At 44.0% G+C, this 14186-nt stretch overlaps 3 protein-coding genes across 3 annotated transcripts in view; 1 reads left to right on the top strand and 2 right to left on the bottom strand.

Moving 5' to 3' along the window:
* The window catches only part of pcnx1 (pecanex 1), a 28971-nt gene extending 24784 nt beyond the window's left edge, over nt 1-4187 (bottom strand). The window contains exons 1-3 of the mRNA XM_035531480.1: nt 3803-4187; nt 1757-1971; nt 407-512 (exon numbers count right to left, since the gene is read on the bottom strand). Of these exons, the coding sequence (XP_035387373.1) occupies nt 407-512; nt 1757-1971; nt 3803-3955 (474 nt within the window). The 5' untranslated portion in view covers nt 3956-4187. The remainder of the gene's footprint in view (nt 1-406; nt 513-1756; nt 1972-3802) is intronic.
* An 869-nt stretch (nt 4188-5056) lies between these two features.
* Nucleotides 5057-8440, bottom strand: med6 (mediator complex subunit 6). Its single transcript, XM_035531893.1, has 8 exons — nt 8411-8440; nt 7913-8072; nt 7645-7736; nt 7423-7505; nt 6654-6762; nt 6424-6539; nt 5726-5753; nt 5057-5503 (listed from the first exon to the last, which is right to left on the bottom strand). The coding sequence occupies exons 1-8, from the start codon at nt 8430-8432 to the stop codon at nt 5373-5375; spliced, it is 741 nt and encodes a 246-aa protein (XP_035387786.1). The 5' UTR covers nt 8433-8440; the 3' UTR covers nt 5057-5372.
* A 1769-nt stretch (nt 8441-10209) lies between these two features.
* Nucleotides 10210-13523, top strand: LOC118242245 (tetratricopeptide repeat protein 9A). The gene is made up of 3 exons (XM_035531894.1): nt 10210-11134; nt 11681-11863; nt 12511-13523. The coding sequence occupies exons 1-3, from the start codon at nt 10672-10674 to the stop codon at nt 12591-12593; spliced, it is 729 nt and encodes a 242-aa protein (XP_035387787.1). The 5' UTR covers nt 10210-10671; the 3' UTR covers nt 12594-13523.
* The last annotated feature ends 663 nt before the right edge of the window (nt 13524-14186 follow it).

Here is a 14186-nt window from a genome sequence, read left to right as displayed (position 1 = left end):
TGGAGTGAGCGCGCGTGCACGCATCCACAAACACCCACTTGCATCATTACATAGGTCTGATATCTAGCTCTAGAGCTCTGCTCGCTTGCAGCCTATACCGTTATCTTTCAGGACATTTACACGCACACACACACACACACGGCGTGCAGTGGCCTAGAACACAGCACTCCAGAGATCTGAGGGTTTAAAACTAGCCTCAGCTGGAAGGCAAGGAGGCTTTGGCAGGGCACGGCTGTGGGAGCTCCACACAGACAAGCTCTAGTAGAGAGAACAGCTAGACCGGCAGGGCCGGCACAGCGGCCTCTAACCGAGCAAGGGGAAACCGCAGCCGTCCATAACTGAGTCCTCCTACAAATGCCCCAACTGATAATATCCAAAATACACACACAAATCATCTCCTCCCCACCTGGTGGTTAGAGTCCATCCCTGCGTAGGAGTTCCGTGAGCTGCAGTCGACTGGAGGAGTCTCCTCCTGTATGAAGTCAGCCATCTCAATTCCTCCTCCAGGATCCCTGCAACTCACATGAGCACACAAGCAAACAAACAGGTAACAGTTACTTAACAAGCGTCAGGCCTGTTCTGCTTTAGTGAGAGCTAGGGAGTTAATGACACCATTTATGTTCCTGTGGCAGCAAGCACACAGTGCCCTCCCCCTCCCACGTGCACACACAAACCATTCAGCGCTGGGTTTTGCACGGTACTCTCTAGAGAGCTGCAGAGCCCAGCACTGGTGTGCATGTGTGAGACGCTAATATGGGCTACTCAAGCTGGGGACAGGAGTACCAGAGATCTGGGACAGCAGAAGAACGCAAATCTTCTCCCAGTCAGAACTGCTGCCGTGGCACATATAAACCAGCAGGAATAAGCCTCCGGGTGTGTGTGTGTGAGGGAAACTGAATTTGTGCTGTTATTTCATAAGCAGAACGCTCATTAACCTGGTCTCCATAGACACACCTGTTCCATTTTAGGAATATTTTTGGAAGAGGCATGTTTCAATAATGCCCCTAAATTTAGGCGGGGCCTCCTCACAAGAGCTCGTCCCAAGAAACCTCGGCTGTAAATTTTAGAAACGCCAGTACTTATGGGAACAAAGGTTTGGGGGAAAAGAATGGCACTGCTTCATTGGTTGAACCTTCACTCGACCCTCCCCCTCTCATGTGACAGGTGGCTGAACCAATGAGCACTTCTGAGCCTCATGGGTACGTTTTATAGATGTATGATTACATTCACACATCTGTTGTGTTACACTCAATCCCACGCAACCACAGGGCCACTCATGGCTGAAAACGGCTAACAAACTCTGCAATAAATAGTAAACTGTTGTGCCCAGTATTAAGGTGAGGTTTTTGTTTTGTTTTTTTAATTTATAATTCATTTTTAACAGTTGATCAGTCTACCATTGTCTAATAGGGGATAATCCTTGACATCACTGTACATGCTAAAGCACCTCAGCACAATCACCAACCAAAGCAAACCAAATATATTACTGAGCAGGGTGCATCTCAAAACAATGCCAACCAATTTAGGAGTTTTAGACACTGACCAGAGCAAAAAACTTTCACCTCCACAAAGAAAACATTTCTCTCATGTCTTTCATATGCCTGTTACAAACTTCTATAAAACTAAAAAGCTGTGGCCAAAGCTATGGCCGAGATAAACCCATCCCCAACGTGGTTTACAGTGGAGAAACAAAAAACAAAACAGAGGGTAAAGTCAGCTTTGGGGACCACGGCCTGAGGGGAGGGGTCTCTCTCACCCCGGCCCATTGGAGTTGCCCTGTCGCTGGAGGGCGGGGTCTCGCTGGTGCTCCGCCCCTGCCCCATGACCGTGGCTGCCTTTGGCCCACCGCTCGACCACCTCGCCCTCATCGAGCGCCGTGTGCAGGCGGTAGTTCACCATCTTCAGCAGTGCAAACACAGCAGCGATCACACCGCAGTATATCCCCACGATGACCATGGTGGGCGGCAGTGCCTACGCAGGAGAGAGAAAGAGCAAAGCAGAACGCAGACGTCATAAGTGGGCTTCATTGTTTCAGCCATGAGTATCTAATGGAGTCGTCTTAGTTTGTGCTGTGTCGTTATAAACGCTTCACCGTCTGCAAAGAGAGTACTTCAGTCCCGTTGGATCAAACAAATGTCGAGCCACATACACATATGATCAGTTCTCAAGATTTAAAAACACATTGTGTCACGCTAGGCCCAACTGAACATGAGCGTCCTATTCATCTGCTTCGGGGGAACGTGGGCTGAGCACGTTCTCAGCACGAGCCTCAACGGCTCAGCTGGCCACTCTGGGAGTTTACCTTTCCATCCCCAGTGTAAATATAGGCCAGCGGAGTGCGACACAAGCCTAGATACTGCATGAAAGTCAGCTAATCAAGCTCGGATACATATTACGATGGTCTTGATGAAAACAGGCCACAAAAGTAAACATTAGGTTGCTGCCACATGTCATGCCATCTACTACATTTTTTATCATCTCAGAGTATATGGAGTTAAAAGGACATAGTGCTAGACGACAGGGGCGATGGCCAAATATGCCAGACCATGCGGGAGTAAAACAGGCATAATCACAAGGGATTGTTATTTGATTATTACAAAAATGGTTCATTCTAATTGGTTTGGGAAAAAAGAACAAAATTCTCATACATAAAATATCTAATGGAGACAAGAAAATGAGATGAGTTTAATTACTGGGTCTAAAAAACAACAATAATAATTACAACAGATATTTTCCAATATCTGTTATATGTGGAGCGCATGACTGGCTGAATATTGTATTATTCTGCATGTTATTGCGCAACACTGCTGCCCGAACTCTTCTCAGCGATCATCCCAAAAGAATAGCTTGATTTCCGCCGTTTTCCCCCAAAATAGCTATACATTTGGCAAGAAAAACTAATGTTCTAACCAGTAACTAAACAAGCTATCGAGATCAAAAAGCTCGTCTGGCCAGGCCACTTGGGACATATGCCAATCCAGTAAGCATCAATAAGCATCCAGTAAGCTATAGTTTTTCACTATCTGACAGTAAAAAATAGTTTTTACTGCTGACAGTCATTTGTTCCTGTTGCGACATACAGAAATAAATAGCTATCGATGCTGATGACTCATGCACTTTTGTTAACGCCGGCCAAACTGGGACAGCAACTTACTCCGCCAGCTAGAAATCGTAACGCTGTCTTATCTTGAATAGTGGCGTGAACGTTCGTGGTGTAGGTTGGCGAATGCTGGCGATCTGGCACATCTAAGCAAAGCCAAGCTGGTGGAGGGCTGACTAGCCAACCCTTATTAGCTACTGGCTTCCTAAACGGCTTGCTAGTGTCTTGGCCATCTGACTTGACCAAGTTGACACCTCGACGGTATAAACGACCGCACCTGACATTAACAGAAGCGAACAGAAGAAATGTCAGCCAAACAAACCCCCCAAAACAAAACATCATGACAAACTGAAAGGCTTGGGATATTAAGTAGGTTGGACTTTAACCAATACAGAAATAAGCAACCATCAAACAAAGAACGTGGCTATCACTAACTGTCTAGCTAAAGTCCACAACAAGCCCCAACCGCAGCTTAGCTTAGCTTGAGCAACCCAGCTAGCGTTAGCATAGCGAGATGACCGAGCTGCGTAACCAGCTGAATAACGGTCCGAGGTTAGCTCACTCGCTAGCGTAACGCTGGGCTACCGTTAGTCTCCAACACCACCAAAAACCTCGCATATGAAACTAACACAACGCAAAATTCTCTCTTAACTGAACAGCCACGAAAGTGTAGTTCGCAAATTCCAATCCGAATGAACTCACCATATAAAGGGTAAAGGGGAAACATAACAGGAAGAGCCAGATATATAGGTGCAAGGCATTGACGAAGGTATTTTGATGAGGGTCGTAATACCATCCGCCCGTGATAGAAGCCCAGACCCCTTGTCGCAGGATTTGGAGAGTTTGAGAGCCCATTTTATTAGGATCCTAAAAGAACAGCGAGGGAAGCTAGCCGTGTCGGAACATGACGAACAGCGCTGTGTTTTCAGACGCTAGCCTGAAAGTCCCCGCTACAGCCATCTTCTCCGCAGCTAGCTAGCTTCGAGACTGCTCTCAGTCCTCCACCGGAGAGCCTCCTGTCCCACCACGCCCTGCGTCTCCTCCACCTTTATGCTCAAGAGAATCAGAAATGGACAGAGAGCGGGAGACTAAAAATAGAAGCAAGCTGTCTTATTCTATTTCGCCCCCCAGTGGCGCAATCGGGCGTTGCAGCCCAAAAACATCTGGAGGAAAATCTGAAGGAAAAAAAAAATGTCGAATTTTTCAGCGGATCACAGTGATCAGTTATTTTCCCTAACCTTCTCACACGGTAATTCAGTATCATTTGAAAAAATGCATTCAGGAGTCCAAATATTAAGAAAAAGGAATACGAGATGCTAATGAATGCACTGAAGTAAAACGAAAGCTAATCTAGGCTGCTATTGTAACAGTGTAGCTTGATGTAGAATATGTTAGTAAGGACGCTATAAATTTACACAGGCCGTTAAAGTAGATTTCCCCCGACCCACCGATTTGACTTAAGTTATGTGATATTTTTGTTCACATCCAAAACGATATTTTATTAGTTTTTAAGATATGTTAATATTTTAATGACTGTGACTACATTCAGCAGTAATTCCTATTAGTAAATAACCGCGTCCCATGTCTATACACGCAAATCGAACTAAATAACTATAATAAACCAGAGTATTTCACCGGGATTTGTACATATTATCGCTGATTCTCTGAAAACGAAAATATATTGTCATGATTTATCTTACCATAACTAGTTAGGGAATACATAAAATAATTCGTTTATAAGACTAAAGTGAATTTGTTTTCAGCAGTGATGGAGATGGAAAACGTATTCGAATGCTGAGCAAAAGAGGACACACAGCAGGAGCCCTTCAATTTAGCAGATGCCCACTAAACTAATTATAGCCCTCAAAGCAGCTGCTTTTTAAACACAGACACTCCGTCTTATATTAAAAGCTAATGATTTCTACAGCGATATTCAGTAGGCACACGTCGATTATACACCATTTTCTAAATCATTTTTATTACCATTATTTTGGAACATTTAGCTAAACTCTCAAATGGGGTTTGCACATGTGTCTAAATGTGTAAAAAAATATTTACATAACAAACATCTTAGAATTTTAACACTTGAAGAGAAAAGAAAATCCAGAAGGTACTAGAATAAAGGTTACAGGTCTGTTCTGCAGTTCAGGAGCTCCAGCAGCACACGACCGTCTGCCAGGAATGCATGCAAGTGTTCATCGTGCAGTGCTCCAGAGACAACCCAGCCACCCTCCTGCACCAGCTCAGGGTTCCCCGTATGTGCACACGCAGGTTACTGGAGGCGCGCTCGTTTCTCGGGTGGGGCTTTGCTGGCTCCGGAGGGGGCGGGGGTCTTAGTAGCCGGCTCACGTTCTTCCTGCTTAACTGCTTCTGCTGGCAACTCGGGCTCTTTCCTTACCTCCACTGGGGGAGGGGGGGGAGGGGAGGGGAGGAGGGGGGGAGGGAGGGGCAGGGCGAGAGAAGGTCTGTAATTATTTTTCTCTTATAGGATTTAATAGTTAGTTATATATGAAAGTCCTGCTGAAACCAACATCAAGTGGGCCTTTGCTGTTTACATTCTAGGCACTGACAGATTTCTTAAAAAACTGGAATCTTATAAAAATTGTGATTTTTTTTTTTTTTTACCTGGAATGGGCTTCTCTCCAGGTTTAGGCTGCAAGAGAGCCAGAAAACAAAAATTAATGCATTTACTACATAGTGAAAAGGGTGAGAACATTTCAAAAGACATCAATTACTGCAGACATTACACTAAACCAGGGGTGTGGGAAGAGTGTGTGTGTGTGTGTGTGTGTGTGTGTGTGTGTGTGTGTGTGTGTGTGTGTGTGTGTGTGCGCGTGAGTTTATTTACATTGTGCAGAAAATGGGGTTGGAAAACTGAGCAAAGCCACATAAAGGTTACAAGAGACCCTCTAACACTTATACTAATTAGTCTCTCCATCACAGAAATACCCCCTCAGGATGATGATGTAAGGATTAATCCTGGACAAATTCATTTTTTGCTGAGCTTCGTATTTTACACCATTATTCTAGAGATCACAGATTGTACAACTGATGAGAATATCATTGTTTATGTTGTTAAGCTCTCTTAAAGCAGAAGACTGGAGCAGAACAACTCTGACTGCTCTGCTGAACATCTCACACTGCACACACAGAACTGAGGGCTGCACAGTATCTCCTGACTGGAATTCTTCTAGAATTGTAGAAAATGCCCTAGACAGCAAAATAATATCAAATCATGTAAAGTCAAAGCTGCAGTGTTGGTATGAGAGAAAGAGAGTGAGCGAGTATGTGCGCGTGTGTGCACGCGCCTGTGTAATAGACACCTGATAGTACAGTGGTGGAAACTTATTCCGTAGGTCCAGCAATAGGGCGTCCACTCTCTGCCTCTGAAACATAGAACTTGGTTCCTCTTTCTTCTTAGACTTGGGCTTTACTTTTTCTACACACACACAAACAAACAAACAAACAAACAAACAAACAAACGATGTTATGAACTCATTTGGCAAGTTGGCACGTGTGAGAAACTGGGTTGTGAATACAAGGAGGGCATCACCTCGTTCTTCTTGGTCTTTGAAATGCCACCAGTATCCTTTTGACGGGTGATAGCGGCAGAAGGACATGGCCTCGTCGAATGCAGATTGGATCCCGTGCACTGCCGACAACTGCACACAACACAGCTCACATTATTGTCATCTGTACCGCCACAAATGTATGGTATAATAAAAATATTCACCGCTCCAAAGTGTAATGAAAAACAAGCAGTTAAAAAAAAAAAAAAGACATAGCAAAGATGCACTAGATAGTACAGTATTTACATCAAAGACAGAACAACAGCACACAGCAATAAAAATAAGATCAGCACAAGAAAGGCATAACAATGATGAGCAACATAGATCAAAAAAGAATGGCTAGACAGAATCAGGAAAACTAAACCTTTGCCCTCTGTGTGCTTTGAGGCTAAAATATGTAGGGTAAATGGAGTGATCGATAACATACATGCAGCGGAGTTAGCACTGTCACAGGAAGAACAAGCCAAAGAACAAATAAGGTTTTACAGCATGCTCAAGGCCAAGCAGCAGCTGCCAGACAGCAGTTCAAGATCTAACTTGACAACACACAGCAGAGATACTGGAACATTCTCTTTTTTAAAAAAAAAAAAAAAGGTTGGACAGTACTGGAAAATTCAGTACTGAAATGTCAGATGCCAGGAAACACAATAATTTTGCAACATGTACCCTGCGTGAATCTCAAAGGACCTTAAATTTTTTTTTTTTCCATTCTTTCAACCCAGGTCACACTTTTCAGAAAAGATTTTAACTCACCACTCTAGAGCTAATGACTGAGCCAAGGTCTGGAGCCTGGTAAACCACTCCAGCAATTATGTAATAGTCAGCCACTGGGATAACTTCAGAGAAAATATAAGAACAGAGAGCGACAGAAGCAGCATCAGTAATTATTTGTCACCATTTTTCATTATCTTGGCTATAGTGGTATCTGAAGAACTGGTGTTTCGGTGCAAAAGCACCATCACCGGGTGCACTCACCTTGTGTGGGCGACTGTCTTTGCTGTTTCCTGACGATATACAGGATTGGTTCCTGCGCATGGAGCAATATATACTCCACGCCAACCATCTGACTGCACACAAACACAGCACATGCATTTCCAATTCTAAATCTTTCCCAGAATATTCTGGTAATTTATAAACATAACATTTAGAAAAAAAACAAATACACACAACCTTGGTTTGACAGTTCACATCTGATAAAGGGAAAAAGTAAAGAATGTGGCTCTTTTAAAGAGGATGAACCTACTTGAGGTGGTCAAGGGTGAGTCTCTGCATTTTTACAACCTCGTTGTTGCATGTTCGGTCATAAAAAGGGTTGCTCCGCTCAGAGAAATAGTCGAGGACATTGCCTGGGTTCAGAATTGGCACCCAGCCGCTGTCCACCCACGATATTCCGAGTAGATTATCTGAAAAAAAGCATCCGATCACAGCTATAATGCCCAGTTGAAAATTACGTGCCATGTTAAGATATGTTATGGTAAATCTCAACATGATAAGAACAGATCGCGCCATTCCGTTTAAGAACAAGATCACATTTAGCCTATTTCCAGATAGCTTTGTTGTGTAGTAATTAGCTGGCTAATCAATTAACCCCTCGTCAACAACGGGAATAACATAATCGAGTAAAGTGTAGCCTAGAGCTACTCGACATCGTTTAAGGTACAATTGCTTTATAATACAATAATAGAACCACTGGTACCTAAGGGCAGTACATATTAGTTCGAAAAAAAGAAAAATTAGCTACCTCGCAAATCCAGAGACGCCATGTTTTTAAAAACGCATGATAATGACGAAACTTGTTTGTCGCGCTCATATGACGAAATACCTTCCCCCGCCTCCTCTTTGATAAAAAAAACCCGCAAGATGAATTTTAATTAATTAACCTTTTCCTCTAAAAGCTGAAACATAATGAACTAGTCTAACAGCTTACTAAACGGTGCATTTGCCAATACATACACACATAGAAAAGGATTCCATCTGGTCCGTCAGGTTATTTTAAGTACTCGGTGTTCAAAGTTTTTTTTCCTGACTGACAGACTGACACTGAAGCCTGACTAAGGCAGGATAGTAAAACATGGTAAACCACTGAAATCCAGTTTTTAATGGGAAACCAGTATTTTGTGCAGTGATTTCATAATGATTCTCTGGCTTAGAGATGGATTTTTTTAGGTTCGTGTGCAGGCCTAAGCTTCCATTATCTCAACTCTGTCTAATATGTTAATATGTATATTGTGAACAAAGACTATTCTAAAAATGCCCGAAAATAAAATTAATCCAGCTAACTGATTTGGCACACAGAGACTGTAGTATGGAAAACAATGATTAGATATATGTGTTGCGGTTGAGCTACAGCTAGGGTTCAGATTTCAGCACTGCTATGTACTGCCAGCCTTTGGAAGACCCAACCGCCACAGTTTCACTGAGAATGCGGCACTGTAGGGCTCCTCCCCGTTGTTATGCTGTCAGCAGGACCCCACGCAACACTCCTTCAAACCCAAAAGGGCAGCATTACCTGTAGTTCAAAGCGACTCAGATGCTGCGTCTCAGCTTTCAAACCTGTCATTTTTGTCATGTGACAGGTGATCTGCATTACACATAAGCTGTAAATTGAAAATGAGCGAGTGAGGGAGGGAGGGATCGAGGGAGTGAATAGCTCCTCCTGCTGCTAAATTAGAGTGAGTGTGGAATGGAGGGGCCCCCACGCCACACCATAACATCTTAACAGTGCCATCTGCTCAGACACACCCAGTGTCTTACCACACAACAGCTGCATGTGGCACGCGCACGCGCACGCACACACACACACACACACACACACACACGCACGCACACACACACACGCACACACACACACACGCACACACACACGCACACACACACACACGCACGCACACACACACACACGCACACACACACACACGCACACACACACACACACACACACACACACACACACACACACACACACACAAGCATGTTGTGTCCTGTAGGGAACATTATTAACAAAACCAGAAAGTAATTCCCCCAAAACCATTTGTGTCAAAAAATAAATAAATTGCTCTACTACAGCCAATTGCCCTCTACAGCCAATTGCCCTCTACAGCCAATTAACTCTTACAACCATAGTACTTTTAGTTTTAGCCTTTATTCTATTCATCTGACTCATTTCATTCAGTTCAGCAGTGAAACTGTGACTAACTGTGACGAACTATGTCTAATTAATAGTCTAATGTCACTACTGGAATCTAATTTAAATTTGTGTCTTTCACTTCAGAGTTTAGGGGCTAAAGAGAGAGAGTTCTGCAATGCAGAAAAAAAATATTAATTTATAGCATACAGGCCTACTCCAGTTCATATAACATAAGCTCCAATTCTGCTCTCATAATGCTTCCAACAACGCATAAGATTATAATTTTTTTAAATTTATTTTTTAATCAAACTTGCAGTGAAACGGCGCTTTGCAGGGTGGTAATAAATCTTAATTGACCAGTTGCTTAGCCACCTTCGTAGGTGGACAAGAAAATCAATTTTTCCACGGTTATGTTGCGGTCGTCTAGATTTACATCGGAGAGACCTCGCAAGAACTGCATAAAAGACGTTATCGGGTAGAATCCGTGGTGTCTCGTAGGCAGAACGAGCACGACCACCTGCGTCGTCGAGGGATGCGCGCGCTCTCCTCCGCTCGAGGATCATTCTGTCGTTCGGAAGGCGACGGGCCAGGCTGACCGGCATCGCTGCGGTAGTGACGGGGACCTATCGAAGTCGCTCAGACTTATTTAGAGTCGCTTATTCTGACACTACAGGAATGACTGGCTCAGCCGCCGGCTCGCCGCACTGACGGGAACACCGCCGTACGGAATCGAAATTACAAGGGGATGTAGTGGCGCGGGGAAGACCGCGAGCTCACGGAGCCAACCGCAGTGTCAGAAGCGGGCGGAATCGAGCGGTTTGATATCGTGTTGAGGAAACTCGTGTCGGCTCACCGCGATCCGCTTAGGCAGAGGGATGAGTCTGGACAAAGCGGTCTATGAAGGGAAACCCCGCGCGGACGGCGACGCGGAGGGGGTGATTAGCAGCGGAAATGTCGGATCGCCGCGGCACCCAGCGTGCGCTCAGCCCCCCGGCGGACGGAGCCGCGACGCGCGTTACCAGCAACACTGTCGCCACCACGGAGGTTCGGTAGTGAAGCAACCGCCACATAATGAGCCCGCGGACCTGGTGAAGCGCGCTCTGGATTTCAAGACCCAGGGTACACAGTGCTACAAGGACAAGAAATACCGAGAGGCGATCGGGAAATACCACCGCGCGCTGTTAGAGATGAAAGGTCTGTGTCGCGTGCTCGGCGACCCCGACGTCAACTCGAAGTCCCCGTCCTCCGTGCTACCGGGCATTAGCAAGTCCAGCCTTACCGACGAGCAGAAAGGCGCGGTGGAGAGCGCGGAGCTGGAATGCTACAACAGCCTTGCGGGTAGGTAAACCTGTAGCGCGCGGGTTTTTCTTTCAGCAAATGACTGACGCGAACTGCATGCAGACAATAGTAGACATATGCTGTATATTTAAGGCATATGAAAGCCTCTAAGGGGTTTGAAATAAATTCTGCTTACTTATGCATAAACCATCAGTCACGTTCAGTACTGGCGTTTTAGACTTTGAGGTGAAACGGACTACAGAGCCCTAGTAAATACAATCTGAGTCATGCAGGATGACATCACTCCGTAGCCAAGCATATGTTAAATCAACGTGGACTGACACGTAGACATTCTAAACTTAAGCGCTCGTTTGCCTTATATTACACTTAAAAATTAAATTGTTTATCATTATTATTATTATCATTATTATTATTATTATTATTCAGTGTATAATGCGCTTTTCATAAACCCAATGGGCTCATTTTAACATACAAAGAGAACAAAAGAATACCTGAAAATAATTCATTCTAAACTGATACGTGTTTATTGTTCTTCTTTTCTGCCTCTCCCTTCTTTTTGCGGTGTGGCTGTTTGGGTGCATCTAGCCTGTCTGTTACAGATGGAGTTGGTGAACTATGAGCGGGTGAAAGAGTACTGCCTGAAGGTTCTAAGGAAAGAAGGAGAGAACTTCAAAGCATTGTATCGCTCAGGTGTTGCTTATTACCACTTGGGAGACTACCACAAGGCTCTACACTACCTACAGGAGTCCCACAAACAAGAGCCCTCAGGTCAGAGCAGGACACACACACACACACACACACACACACACACACACACACACGCAGAGGGAGTCCACCTGTTATTTCAGGTTTTGTTATTTCATGTGCTCACTCAATGTTGTCAAAGTGTTTTTTTTTTGTTCTCTGAACAAAGACAGACATCAAAGCCTGACCAGACAGTATACAGTAAATTGTTAATACTTAAGGAAATATAGTACAGAAGAATGCATTTTCTTTGCCACTTCATGATTTGTCTCTGTGTCTCTCATTTGTAGTGTATTTCCATTTTTGTGGAGAGTACATCATTTGTAGAGACTTGTTGACATCTATATGGTCCTATTTGTAGAAATTTGGAAGCGTAATACATACATTCCCTGGTGCAACATATTGATGGTTACAGTAAGACAAGTTAGTTACAATATGGTTTCAATAAGGCAATTTGTCTTACTCAACCAGTGCTATTGTGTTGCTATGCAATGCCATGGCATCTCTGTGCAATATCTGTGTTGCTATGCAATCATGTGTCAAGACTCATTTGATACGACCTAGAATTCTTCCAGCTGACGGCCATGAATTGCCTTCGTTAATGTTTATAAAAATGAGTCTTTGTGTTTGCACGTGTGTGTATGTGTGACATGGACGGATGGGCGCTGCAGACACCAACGTGATCCGCTATATCCAGCTGACGGAGATGAAGATCCGCCGTGTCGCACAGCGGGAGAAGAAAGAGTGTCCGTAAGGTCTTCCCTCCTTCCTGCCATCTCCCGTGCTTGGAGTTCCCGTTCACATCGCCAGCCGGTTGGAGTCCCGGCTTCGGCCCATCCCCCTTCCTGTCCTGCGGACACCGCGCCTCTGATCCTTGCCACTAGCAGCTCTTCATGATGTCGTGAACGTTGTCATGGACCAAGACTTTGGCTTGCTGCGTGAAGGCCACGTGATGTCAAGTTTCGGGTTAGAAGCTGGACCAGACGCCGGGTCTTCGTGGCCAGTCACCATATCCCCACAGCTCCTCATGCGTGTGCTCCATTTGTGAGGTGGTCCCTGATTTGTGTAAAGCATATCTGTACAGACCCGAACCGCAAGCTCGACAAAGCAGTAGTCACTTTTGTTTAAGTGTGAAAACGAATAAATCACTCGATGTGGAGTTAGGTAACCCATACCAACAATCACACACAAACCTAATTAAAAAAAACCTGGCTTGCTGGGACACATTATAGGATATCACATTCAGGATCTCTGTTGCCCCCTTTGAACTTTAGTACAGAGCATCTCATCAAACATCAAACATCTCAAATCCTTTAGCACCTGCCCTACATATTATGAAACGTGTGTATTTTCTACATGTCTTCACTGAACAGATGGTGTAATACAGTACGTGCTTAAAAGAGCACTCAAAGATCTGTGAGAGAAACATTCTAGTTGGAACAACCAACTCACTGTGCCACTTAAAAGATCAGATCACTTTGATGTCGTGACAGATAGGATTTTTCTACTCTGGCAAGAAACCCATGTTCACGTTTTAAGTGTCTGAAAGCACAAATAACCACGGAATCTGTGCTTGGCTTGAAATGCTTGGAAGGTATGTATTTCTTCCACGTATCATATTGAAATCCCGAATAGTCATGACAATGTTAAGTGCAAAATAAAGTTTGTGTTTATTGGTATTGAAGTATTTTTCAGAGTGAGCTTTGTTTGACATTATACTGCATGTGATACATGCCCAGATTTTTACAGAGTGCAGATTTGATATCTGAATGAATCTTATCAGGACATTTATAGGGATATTCTCGATATTCATCAAAGGAATTTTTGGGAATATCTCTCTCATATTAGGTTCTTAAAATGCAAAAATTTAACGTTTTACATTTTAAAATCTGTCAATCAATGCAAGTTTCAGTTAAAAATCATTACCCAGATGATGCACTGAATAATACCGTGTAGAACTAATGAGCCTTACCAAGTTTGGCAGTCTGCCATTAGGTTGCCATCTGCAAGTAATGACCGTAGGTAACCTGACTTGCTTGTCATCCTACTTGTTCTGTAAGTTAACATGAATCTATTTCAGCGGTTTACTGCTACGATCACAGATAGCTGCAGCAGAGTGTAGATGTCCCCGTTCTATTATGGTTGCCATGGTGAAGCTCCATGGAAATGGTTCTTGGTTACAGATTGGTCAGCGTTCTAGTCTAGCAGGCTGACCCACAGGATCTTGACAGAGAATGGAAAAAGAGCTCTATAACAGCACATTTGTATATGTGTGTAAATGTAGATTTGAAATAATTTTGGAGATTTAAATTGGACATAATGAAATTAAGTAATGATAGTGAACATA

The sequence above is a fragment of the Electrophorus electricus genome, chromosome 11 (assembly GCF_013358815.1).
Source record: "Electrophorus electricus isolate fEleEle1 chromosome 11, fEleEle1.pri, whole genome shotgun sequence".
NCBI lineage: Eukaryota > Metazoa > Chordata > Actinopteri > Gymnotiformes > Gymnotidae > Electrophorus > Electrophorus electricus.
The sequence above is the reverse complement of the archived record's forward strand: the minus strand, read 5'-3'. Positions and strand labels throughout refer to the sequence as shown.

Bases quoted from the DNA above. Each gene is read 5' to 3' on its own strand.
- LOC118242245 (XM_035531894.1), top strand. From the start codon at position 10,672: ATGAGTCTGGACAAAGCGGTCTATGAAGGGAAACCCCGCGCGGACGGC. The intron at 11,135-11,680 runs GTAGGTAAACCT...GGGTGCATCTAG, and splicing joins ATGCTACAACAGCCTTGCGG to CCTGTCTGTTACAGATGGAG. The intron at 11,864-12,510 runs GTCAGAGCAGGA...TGGGCGCTGCAG, and splicing joins CCACAAACAAGAGCCCTCAG to ACACCAACGTGATCCGCTAT.
- med6 (XM_035531893.1), bottom strand. From the start codon at position 8,432: ATGGCGTCTCTGGATTTGCGAG. The intron at 7,506-7,644 runs GTGAGTGCACCC...TTTTCTCTGAAG, and splicing joins AAGACAGTCGCCCACACAAG to TTATCCCAGTGGCTGACTAT. The intron at 6,763-7,422 runs GTGAGTTAAAAT...TGTTGTGTGCAG, and splicing joins CAGTCATTAGCTCTAGAGTG to TTGTCGGCAGTGCACGGGAT.